The sequence below is a fragment of the Rhamphochromis sp. 'chilingali' genome (assembly GCF_963969265.1).
Source record: "Rhamphochromis sp. 'chilingali' genome assembly, chromosome: 4".
Classification (NCBI taxonomy): Eukaryota; Metazoa; Chordata; class Actinopteri; order Cichliformes; family Cichlidae; genus Rhamphochromis; species Rhamphochromis sp. 'chilingali'.
In genome coordinates, this window is record NC_137948.1 from 26,890,609 (window position 1) to 26,902,957 (window position 12,349).

The following is a 12,349-nucleotide window of genomic DNA, read 5'->3' on the forward strand; positions in this document are numbered from 1 at the left end:
CTATAGACGGAGCCATATTAAATAAATTAGGCACCCCTTGTTAATTACAACGTGATTAAACGTTTTAATTACGTTACCGATAATGTGGCGTAATTAGCAAAGAGATAAGATAATAGGCTGCTATGACAAGTGTGTGGATTTACAATTTAACGGTGTTCATTACTTTAAAAGGAAAAATCCACTTTTATTGTCATTCATTAACGTGCAGCCTTTACGCATAGATTCCAACGTAGAGGAATAACAAAAAAAATTCATTAGGTACAATTCGTGATTCTTCAGGTATTTTCTTTTTTTTCAAGATTACAAAATATGGTTATATATTTAGTATAATTTCATATGATTTTTACTTTGGATGCTAAGATAGTAATCGAGTCACTTGCCATTCCTGTTTCAAAACTCTGTGCAACCTTTAGTTATCGTAGTAATCAGTTTTTTCCCCTTTACTATAGCGGAAAAACTTGTGTAAAGGGGAGCTGTCCCTGTCCGTCGTGATAATTTACTCCCATTGCTCCCTCCGCGTTCAATATTTCCATGTAATTTTTTAAATTCAAGATTTTAAAAATATATAAATATTTTCTGTTACAACAAACCGGGATTCCGACTTTTATTGGACACGGTGTTGGTAACGAGGTGTTGGTGGTGTTGGTGATGAAGTAGATTCATTTGAAATAAATGCCTTGTTGCAGACTGCCCATGCGCAGAGTCCCCAGCGGCGGCGGCTGTGGTGGTGGTGGTGGTGGTGTGGCTAATGAAGAATAATAAATCATGAAAGGGTTTTTTTTTTTCAGGTGCGCTCAAAAGGGTGTGTGTGTGTGTGTGCGAGTGTGTGAGTGAGTGAGACACTGAGAGCGCTGTAGAGAGAGAAGGGAGAGGGTGTGTGTGCGCGTGTGTGTGTAAGAGAGAGAGAGAGAGAGAGAGAGAGAGGCGGAGAGAGACTCAGTCTGCCCTTCGCCTCAGAGCAGAGGCAGTTCGGGTCCCCGCAGCATTCAACGTAGTCGAAGAGGTACAATACAGAGACTGTCATCGCCATTACGTCTCACTTACGGTCATATCAAGACGGAAACTTTTGAGGAGAAAAAATAAACAGGTCAACGAGAACGGCAACAGTTTTCAAACTTGAAGTATTTTTGGAAATCCTAAGAGACGGAGAGAAACTTTTTTTTCTTGCTGGCGTCGTTGATGAGGAGCTCTGCCAAAAATAATCCAAGGCACACAACAACAACAACAAAGAAAACATATTGTGTAGTTGTGAAGGTGGGGGGCAAGCTGAAGGAGAAAAGGCACAAAGTGTTTTTGAACCATTACGCCACAAGTCCACAACGGGAAGAGGTATCATCGGCGCTCGGCTGCATGGTTTGTTGGCGTCTGTGATATCTCATTCGCCACAAAAAGACGAGACGCCTCTCCGTTACCTCCGCGCGCAATAATAAATAGATGTGATTCAGTGTTGGACGACCGTCTTCAGCCGACACTTTATTCGACAGTGACTTGAGATTCCTGCGAAGCAATTGGGCTTCAACTCCCGACCAGAGGAGGCGGAGTCTTAACTTATTAAAAGGAACTTGCCGAGGCTTGGACGCCCGCAAATATGATGATGATGTCTCTGAACAGCAAGCAGCCTTTTGCCATGGCCCACGCCAGCTTGCCCGAACCCAAGTACTCGTTGCATTCCTCCTCGTCCTCCACTCTGACTTCCAATGCACCTTCGTCCTCCTGCTCATCCTCCCGACACAGCAGCACCATCATCAGCAGCAGCGGCAGCAGCAGCAGCAGCTCGGAGGCGATGCGCAGAGCCTGTCTCCCAACCCCACCGGTATGTATTCTGCATAATCACTGCTTAAAGGCACATTTTGACAGCCCACTTTTTTTTTTCGTTGCTTGATGTTTTTTTCATGTCTGCACAGCAAATCACCCAACACCTCCATATTTTTTTCCCTCCTCTCTGCTCAACTTATGTATTCAGTCGGCTTTGCCTTTCGTATTAATTTTTATGACCTGGGATGTTGCATGTGTCTTGTTTTGTGTGCTCCCTCCTTTTTTAGGATTTCTTTTTTTCACATTCTGGAAATGTTTTAAACCGAGGAGTGGAGGGAGAATTCCCTGCTGACAGTTATGTGTGCATTCTATTTGCAATTGCAGAGCAATATATTCGGAGGCTTGGATGAGAGTTTATTGGCCCGGGCTGAAGCTCTAGCGGCGGTGGATATAGTCTCGCAGACCAAGAGCCACCACCACCCACCACATCACAGTCCCTTCAAGCCGGACGCAACCTACCACACCATGAACACGCTCCCCTGCACGTCGTCTTCCTCCTCTTCCTCCTCGGTGCCTATCTCTCATCCATCCGCCCTGGCTGGCCACCATCACCACCACCACCACCACCATCACCACCAGCCTCACCAGGCACTGGAGGGGGACCTGCTGGATCACATCACCCCTGGACTGGCACTAGGAGCCATGGCAGGACCCGATGGCTCGGTGGTTTCCACGCCTGCGCACCCTGCCCACATGGCGGGCATGAACCACATGCACCAGGCAGCTATCAACATGGCTCATGCCCACGGGCTACCGCCGCACATGGGCATGAACGACGTGGACGCCGATCCAAGGGACTTGGAAGCCTTCGCGGAGAGGTTTAAGCAGAGACGGATCAAACTCGGGGTTACCCAGGCGGATGTAGGGGCAGCTTTAGCCAGTCTGAAGATTCCTGGGGTGGGCTCCCTCAGCCAAAGCACCATCTGCCGATTCGAGTCCCTCACGCTCTCACATAACAACATGATCGCTTTGAAGCCCATCCTGCAAGCGTGGCTAGAAGAAGCCGAGAAATCACACAGGGAGAAACTTAATAAACCCGAGTTGTTCAACGGCGCGGAGAAAAAGAGGAAGCGCACGTCAATAGCCGCACCGGAGAAGAGATCGCTGGAGGCCTATTTTGCCATTCAGCCGCGTCCCTCCTCGGAGAAAATCGCAGCAATCGCAGAAAAGCTGGACCTGAAAAAGAACGTGGTGCGGGTCTGGTTTTGCAACCAGCGACAGAAACAGAAACGAATGAAGTACTCTGCATGCGTCTGAAAAAAAAAAAAAACAACCCACCACCCTCAAAAAGACTTGGAACTGTTTAGAGATGATTTGTATCATATTTCCTATCTCACATGTTTTTTTCAATCATCGATGACTTTGTGCTTTGAACTTTGAAAAAAAAATCCTGAAATCGAACAATGACTGACAAAAAAGAAAAAGAGAGAAAAAACTCGAGAGAGAGAGAGAGAGAGAGAGAGAGAGAGAGAAAGAAAAAACAGATCCAGTCACGTCTTTTACTCGCTGAGAGGAAGATGTGGAGTCAAGTAAAGCGTCGTTTGACAGAGCAAGTAAGACCACTGTTTCCACACTTACTATGCTTCACCTTTTTAATGCCAACGCAGTATGACTTACAGGACTCTACGCTTTAATTTGTATTTATAATTCATTTCAAATGGTGACTATAGTTTGGGTTAGAACTCCCACCTTCCCCACCCTCAAAGTGAAAATAGCGGGGCCATTTTACTCAAAGCACTTGGTTGGTGAATATTGGTGTTTATATTTTTGGCTTATAGGATAAGCTATATCCCCCCACCCCCCTCCAAGTTCATGACAGTGCAGTCTGACATTTATTCAGGGTCCACGAGGGGGATTAAGAGGACCACACACCACTTGTTCTTTTAAGCTAATATTAGATTACTGCCAAATATCCTTGTGTAAATGAATAACTTCCTTGTCTCTCTCACACACACACACACACACACACACACACACACACACACACACACACACACACACACACACACACACACACACACTTCATTTTGTGTCTAAATGTGGTATTAATTCCACTTATTTTTGTTACCACATGTGCTCAAAGTCGGGGATCTATTTTTCAAGATACCCTGGGTTTGGATTAAGTTAAGGTTAATATTATTCTAATTATTATTATTATTATTATTATTATTATTATTATTATTATTATTATTATTATTATTATTATTATGCCTCATGTGGGATTATCAAAACAGGGTGGCTTCTACAGATTTTTTCGCTATTTAAAAGAAAATTTGATTTGTCGCCGGCTACAATAAGTTTACAATCCAGCGTGGGCCGGTGTCTTATGAAGTATTTATTGAGTGAGGTCATGTTTACTTCATTATATATTTATTGGGATTTCCCCCCACCCACCCACCCCCACACTACCACCCCACCCCCTTCTCCTCCTCCTCCTCGTTTTGCTTGAGAAAATCAAATTCTGACAGCAAGTTAAGCGTGTTGTTCTGGTTTAAAGGGAAACGACTGTAAAACGTACGGTCACAAAATTGTTTTTGCGACTTTTAACGTCTGAGATGGTACAATCGAGATATATATGAGATAGTATTCTGTTTTTATATTATTTTATGTATGTTTTCCCCCCCTCTCCTGCTATTTATTTGTATAAATATACGCGCATCGTTATGGAGTCGTTGCTTGTTAAATCACCTTGTTTAAGTAATGTTTTGTTTTTGTTTTTGTTTTTTTGTTTTTCTTGAAGAGAAAAAGAAACAGCTTCATGGAAGTATACGTGTACAATGTAAATATTTCATTGGAACCAGTCGATGCACATAAATATATCCGTACAGGTTTTTGCTGTATTGCTGTTTAGCTGAGGTAACTTATTTCTGTAATGTATGTTGCTTTTGGTTCCCTGGTTAAATAATTCTATTAATTTATTACATCCATGTAATTTTAATTAATTAATTTATTGAACTGCAATATGTGTTTCATTAAAGAACAAACTTTAACATTTAATCGGACGTTTTTCCATGACTACACTGTGCAAAGTGGCTCTCCCAGACATATTAATATTCTTTTATTTATTCATCTATTTATTTATTGATGAGGAGGAGGGAAACGGTTTAGCTGTGGGCTACGCAGCTCTTTTTTTTCTTCTTCTTCTTCTTTTTTTTTTAGAGATGGCTGGTGGATAGAGCAGACGTTATTGGAGTATTTTTACTTCAAATACCTCTCTCTTTTAAAAAAAATGACATGACTTGTTGGTACCAAAATGTGCCCAGGTTGTTTTATTTATAACACAACATGTGGACTGTCACAGTCCTTATGAGCAAGGCATAACCACCAACCCCACTCCCTATACCCAATCTGTTCTCTGGCTTATCCGGGCAATATAAGAGCATGAGATGAATACCAAAAATTAAAATGTGAAATTGCTTTTCTTCTTCTTCTGCTTCTTCTTCGTCTTGCCTTTCTGGTTTCGCCACCCTCCTCCAGGCCTAGACATAAAGCAGGCCCTACAGGAACCACTTCCCCTCTATTCCATCAACGTTAAAGACACACGTGGCGTCTCCACTGACGTGCTGCCAGCTTATGTAGCTCACTGTTGCCTTACCTGAGAGCAAATGCTAATATTCTATTAGAGCCTAATCAGGGGGTCTGTGGAGAGCTAGATGGGTCCCTGGAGCGCAGACTTGCCAGATGTCAGCCCGCCAGAAAAACAGCTCGCCTGCCAACGTGCCCGACTCTATTTAAATACACACTCCAACATGCTTCGCTCGTGCATGCGGGCACACAGGCTTTGAAGCACAACCTTTGGTTCGTAGTTATCGTTAGATATGAGGAAGAGGAGGGTGATGTGATGTCCACATATTTTGTTGTTGTTGTTTTGTGGGGGGTCTTCGGGGCTTACTGGTCTGCTGAGCGCTGAGCAAGCGTTTCAGCACCATGGACAGATCCCTGACAGGCCGGAGGAGCCAAATATTAGCATTTCTGAGACCTGTCATCCACCTTTACACCAATTATTTACATCACGTGGAATGCATTTTCATGGGATTGTTTCTGGATCACTTCAAACTCATTATAACAGTAAAACAAAACAAAAAACCCAGGATGAAACGAGATGACTTTTTAAATACTTTAAATCTGCTTTAGAAAAATTACATCAGGTGATTCTCAACATATTTTTATAGATTTAAAAAATATTATTTTACACATGCAGTATTTCCAAAGAGTGTCAAACAATATTTCGTGTAAATGACATAAAAGATCCACTAATATCTTAATTAATTTAAATGTGAGGAGTGTACCGTTCGTCTGTATTTACACACCTCATTAAAATTAGTCCTATCTGTAAAGCAGCGCCTTCATTAAAAAAAGAAAACTCATCCATAAACCAAATATGCTGAAGCGCCACCCTCGTGACATATTAAGGGTATCAAAACGACCCTATTAATGAGACAGCGGTGATGGTTCATCAATTAAAAGATGCTCCTGGTGAGTGCTTCTAATTTCCCCTAAACGAGCCATTCACTTAATACGTTAATAAGAGCGAATTATTAAATTACACATCGAATTATGAAAACCAGATAATTATGAAGAGCGAGTTAAGCAGTCATTAGCCATCCCTGTTAATTACCGCTGGTCAGGGAGGGCTGCCGAGTGAGTGTCTCATCGGGAATTGAAATTAACTTTATGCAGTGAGCTTCGCTGCTGCAGCTCTGCACAGGAAGACAGACAGACAGACAGACGGGCAGGCAGCGGGCAGCTTCTTAACCAGACGGCTATCGCCTGTTTGGTTTAAACATATTGGGCGAAAATCGATCTGGATTCTTTGATAGCGAATCAATGTGACCCCAGCACCGAAAAAATACGCACACACACATAAAGAAAAGGCCCAAGCACAAAGAAGAAAATCGAAGGTCTGTTTTTTTCTTTTCTTCTTAGACATAAAGGCGATATATATATATAATAAACATTTAAGCCAAAACAATTTACCTTAAAGTCACAGACACGTCTGCTCAGACCACGCTGCACGGGCTCCATACATTGAAGCACACGCGTAAGAAAGACACCGTGGGAGCCTTCTACAAAACGAAAAGGGCAGCGCTGTTTCCTTTTGTTATAATTACGCCCTCTGTTTTATTTTTCTCTTTCCCCAGAACAGTTCCCCCCTCTTTCACAGGGATACTGATGAAATTTTAATGAAGCCAGGGACTGTCGGAGCTCCGCCCGGGGACCTGAGAGTAGAATATTTTAACTGTACATTTACGCCAAGTGTCTGCCTTCAAAGACGCGACTGCTCTCGAATTAGACGAACTGTGAGCCATAAAGTGAACGCGCCGCGCAACACGCAATCCCGTATTTATCATCTGTTGGCTGCTCCACGCCTCCAAAATACTGTACAAAAGCCCCGTCAGATGGCCGCTTGAATGCGAAGCGGCACACGCTATTTGATAGTGTCGCCAATCAGTTGTTGTTGATGCAATATTAATCAGCCATCAATAGTCATTAGTTTGTTAAGTGTTCCCCAGAATCTAATCGATGGAGTAGCACTGGATGGCTGGAGGAGGTTGGTGGGATACTTTCTGATCTGGGATGGCATGCAAAAGAGGGAAATCCACACTCTGTGTGCCAGTGAAACAGCCCTTCTCTCTCTCTCGCTGTCTCTCTCGCTCTCTAATACACTAGCTAACGCACGTGCACGTACAACCCAAATCCACGTGCACACTCCGAAATCATCACGTCTTTAAACGCTGTGTTGTTCGTCAGATGGGTAAGGCTAGCTTGTTAGGCAAGCATCCACTTTACTGAAATTGTAAACTTGAAGCTGATAAAATGTTTATTTCTTAGTAAATAATCATGAAATAGGATTTTTATTTTCCAGTGTGGTGGTAAAAAGTGAAGCCAAAACGTTTGCCTTTTAAACCCGAACACTTTCAGAAAAGGCCCGCGCTGCATAGCCTTTATTTTGAAATCTAACCAGAAACGAAGACTCGCTATCCGCACATGCGTCAAGAATACGCTCTTCATTAAAAATGTATGACGCTGCTGCATTTAAACTCGTACCTTTATTTGAAGTCATTCATATTTTTTGATGAACGAAATAAAAGGAAAGGTGATGATTTCTAAACCGGGAGCAATAACAAGAGTGGCAAATTAAAACCGTAGCATAGCAAGAAATTATAAATTACAATTTCTGTGAGGGGAAAAATAGTTTTTTTTTTTAAATAAAATAAAAAAAACAGAAAGAAAAGCCCCGTTAATTTAATAGCATAGGAAACATTCATAGCCTTCAACTAAAATAGCTCAGGGGCATGATTAGAGGGTGGGTGTTGAGAAGCCACAGTCACCCCTGACATTTGGCTAACACCAAAACAATGATTTGGGATGCTAAACCAAGTTCCTACCTTCCCACCCCCCAGAGCGTTTTCACATCTCCCCTACATTTGTAAATGAAAACAATAAACTTTCTTTTATTCTTTTAAGGAAAAAAAAAGATTTCTTTCTTTGCCTTCATTGTTTGTCAGGCTGGTGCAGTTTTGTGAATTTTATTTTTTCCTCATGAAACTAAATGAATATTTGAATGCTTTCGCTTGAGGGGGAATAATGTCTACCCCCCACTTAGACTCTTTCAATACAGTTATCTCCAACATGGTGAGCATGTTTTAGACTTTATGAAGGACAGATTATATGTGTTAAATAAATTTAGCATTTGGATGTGAGCAGGGTTTGTCAATATAGATAACAATAAATAATTAATTATATCCTCAATAGAAAAGTCTTCCTATTAGGATCCAGAGCCTGCTGTGGTACAAATTAATCTCTTGTTGTAATAAAGTTCACCATTACGTCATAAAAAAAATATCCACATGCATTTTGCAATACAGCTTCGTACCGCTAGGGGCGTGCAGGTGCAAAATCTGGAATAGTAATTAACTGTAACGTCAGTGGAGGCTATAAAAAGCTACTTGGTGGGAAAATATATTTGAACATTTTAAACACATCATTTTAGTGAAATCGACTTGACTATGTGTAAAAATATATACCAAAGAATTATATTTTTGGTATATATTAAACATTAAACAATATTAAAAAAAAATCCTCATTAGTTACTTTTGAAGCAATATTCAATTAAGGCTTTGTAATCCCGATATCATCTTCACTGATCCTTGAACATATTGATTTTCAGATTTTTGTAAAGTGTAGTTCACGTACCGCTCCGTGAATTTATATCACAAAGGTACACAATGCTGTGGAAATGTGGTAAAACCTGAACTCTCTGTGTTATGTGTCACAGAAAAATCCAGTTCATAAGGGTGTGTGACAGGAGTGTGGAGTCATGTGATGATATGAAGCATATTTTAGAAATGATACAATGGTTCTTCTCTGAAGGGCTAAACTGAAAAATTAAAAATAACAAAAATCAAGCTCTCATCATGGTATATAAAAATTACTCATCCATATTTTTATATTAATGTCAGCATTAAAATCATTGTGTCAACATTGTTCTTATTACATTTTCAATGCAAATAGAAAAGATAGTAAAATAATTAAATTCATTGTACCAGGTCCAGTTTACATAAATTGTGTACAACCCCTGCTCATGCAGTAACAATACAAAACCATATACTAAGACCGTTGACCTCAGACTGCTAGATTTCAATCTGCAGATTCGCCATATTGTGCATGAATATAAGAGCTATTAACCAAATGGGTTCATCATTTAATTTCAGGCACATCAAGTCATCATACTGTTATGTATTATGACCTAACATATAAATTGATGCCATAAAGTGCCTTCAGCTATCAAATATTTAACAACACTGGATGTGTATACATGTTTATGGACCGGCAGGCCTCCTCCTAGCGTTCCCTTTTGCTTGGTCTTCCTTCCTTGCGACCACTGAGTTTTACACTTCCTTGTTCTCAGAGGCTGTTTTGGTGTTCTGAATGAGTAAGTTGTAGACCGCTTAGAGACTGGACCTTAATGAGAAGGTGGTAGAGCTGTCTAGTGGATGTGTGTTCATTGGGCTTTGACAGCCGTGCTCTGTTGCAGATCTATTAATCATACCCACAAGGAGTGTTAGTCTCTCTCTCTCCCTTTCTCCCTCTCTCTCTCCCTCACTCATTCACTCACTCACTCTCAGTTTTCAGTTTATACAGAACAGAATCATTTACATAAAGTCCTTAAGGCAAATAACTGTTGGGGGCTCTAATTTATATCTGATCGAAAATTAGCCGTCATTATGCGCACCATTAGCTGCGTCTTTAATGTGCTTCTAAGCACCATTTGTCAAGCAGCTTGTTAATATCCTTCAAGTCTTTAAAGTTGAGAGCTCATTAAAGACTGCTGTGCCTGCACTCGATGCTATTTCATAAAATTTGGTGGGAAGGGACGGAAAATTTAAAAGTTTTTGTTTTTTAAATTCCTATTGTCTAAAAATAAAGATTAGACAGTGTGCAGCGTGTGTACTCTGCGTGGTACTCTTCCTGGGTGGAAGCAAAAATACAAACCGCACCATGTTCCACAGCCTGATATGTTTCAAATGATCATCCCTTCATTTAAATTTTGGCAAATCTATAAATGCACAAGTCAAATGAATGATCTTTTTTCAGTCTGATGGCATCACCATAAAAAAAAAATCTATAAACCTTTTTATTTTCAGGAAAAAAAGCGTTTCCTTTTCACCATGCATGATTCCGAAATTAAAATTGCTTTGATATTCACAAATCAGAAAAGCAAATAGATCCTTCCAATATACATCCTGGAATGAGAATACTGTCTGTGGGTATCTTGCCCAAAGCCCATAAAATAAGAGCCTCACAGGCCCAATCTTTGCCTATGGGTAATGGGAGTTATGCTGCTTTATTATTGGTTAAAACTCCAGTGTCCTTAGTCCTTTTTTTCTCCAGTATAACAGATTCCTCCAGGCTAAAGCAATAAAGAGAGTAATTAGAATGCCAAAGACAGATGTAAATAAAAGGAATGAGACAGTGGTGAGGGATGAGGCGTCTAGGTCACACACTCTCATCAAAAACCCAGTTGGTAGCAAATGACACAACGTTCAGTGCCAGAGGCCTCGGGCTACGACTGCAAACCAGAGGACATAATGGACTAAATTATGGCCTCAATGGCTATGCATCTCAAAGCACCAATAAGAATACACACACACACACATGCACACAAACCTCAAACCCCAAACATGGAAATACTGTATGTTTGGACTGAATTTGTAGACATTACATAACACACCCACATTGGCCAGCGTACCATAATCAAAGCAATATGCCATTATTAAGCCGTATGATTATTACACCCCCATGGAAACAGTGCTGACTGCCTTTCTCCACTGACAATCCCAGAGGTTATGGACCTCAGTGGTTTCAAAGCTTATGTCCAACAATACAAAAACACTGTTTCCTTTTTTTCGTTGTTTGATTAAAAACACATATATTAAGAAAAGGTTTGGTTTTTTTTTTAATGGAGGAAGAACCAAGACTAAACAAGAGACAGTTGAGATTAGATGGAGAGGGAGGGGTTGGGAATAATAAAAATGTTTTCATTTTTAAAAAATACATTAACTACTGGAATGCATTTATAGCCCAGTCTACCAGCAAAATGTTAAACTGGGCTCATTTCTGTAGAACAGCACCAACTATGTCGGTCCACACAGTGTAACACTTTCTAGGCAGTAAAACTTTTAGATGTTTACATTTTAGGCAACACGGTGGGGAAGAGATCACTCTAGCAACCTAGCAAAATGAAAAATGGAAGCCTGAATAAATTTTTTCTTAATTCCAAACATTACAAAAATTTGTGAAATTTCCTTCGTCTGGGCCCTTAGTATTGCCCTTAGATCAATGAGCCAGGAAAAACAAAAGTTAAAAGCAACTGAAAACAAAATTAAATTAAAAAAAATGAAAGTAAATGTAAAAGTAATGTAAAAAAAGTGATGATACCACACAGAACTGAAAATAAAGAAAATACAGGGGACATTAACCCGTAATTTCCTAGGTGAAAGTCTCTCATGCTGTTCCTGTCATTCCTTTTTCCAAGATAAAAAAAAGAAGATAATTTTACACCAAAAACAAGCGCTTCATGTCTCACAGCCATCACAGTCATTGTGGTTGGCGTGAACTCTATTGAAAGATTTCCAATGAAGAAACAGAGGGTGTAGTGGACAAAAATCGCACACACTCTTTCCCTCAGTTAATGAAACCTTTTAAGTTTTCTATTCTTCTCACACATAGTGCTTTATGTCTGTTCCCCGCTTTTATGTTCTTTAGTTTGTAGGAGCCACAAATCACTACACTACAGTCTGCACACTGTGCAAAGATGAGTACTGCTCATACGTGCGGTTCAGCATGGGGATATATATTATTTGTGCTGTGTTGTTAATCATTTTTAAATTGTTTTTAAATCAGTCTTATTTCACGATTTACAGGAAAAAAATATTTACAATTACAAAAATTTGTGAAAGAAATTTGTGACAGGCTTTCGATCAAGCTGCACATACATTTTAGTCATGCGTTATTAGAAATAGACGGCACA

At 40.4% G+C, this 12,349-nt stretch overlaps 1 protein-coding gene across 1 annotated transcript; it reads left to right on the top strand.

Moving 5' to 3' along the window:
- The first annotated feature begins 974 nt into the window (after nt 1-974).
- Nucleotides 975-4,762, top strand: pou4f2 (POU class 4 homeobox 2). Its single transcript, XM_080879521.1, has 2 exons — nt 975-1,813; nt 2,140-4,762. The coding sequence occupies exons 1-2, from the start codon at nt 1,589-1,591 to the stop codon at nt 3,070-3,072; spliced, it is 1,158 nt and encodes a 385-aa protein (XP_080735647.1). The 5' UTR covers nt 975-1,588; the 3' UTR covers nt 3,073-4,762.
- Nucleotides 4,763-12,349: the final 7,587 nt, after the last annotated feature.

Coding starts and splice junctions, on each gene's coding strand:
- pou4f2 (XM_080879521.1), top strand. CDS start 1,589: ATGATGATGATGTCTCTGAACAGCAAGCAGCCTTTTGCCATGGCCCAC. Junction 1,814..2,139: donor CCTGTCTCCCAACCCCACCG/GTATGTATTCTG, acceptor TTGCAATTGCAG/AGCAATATATTCGGAGGCTT.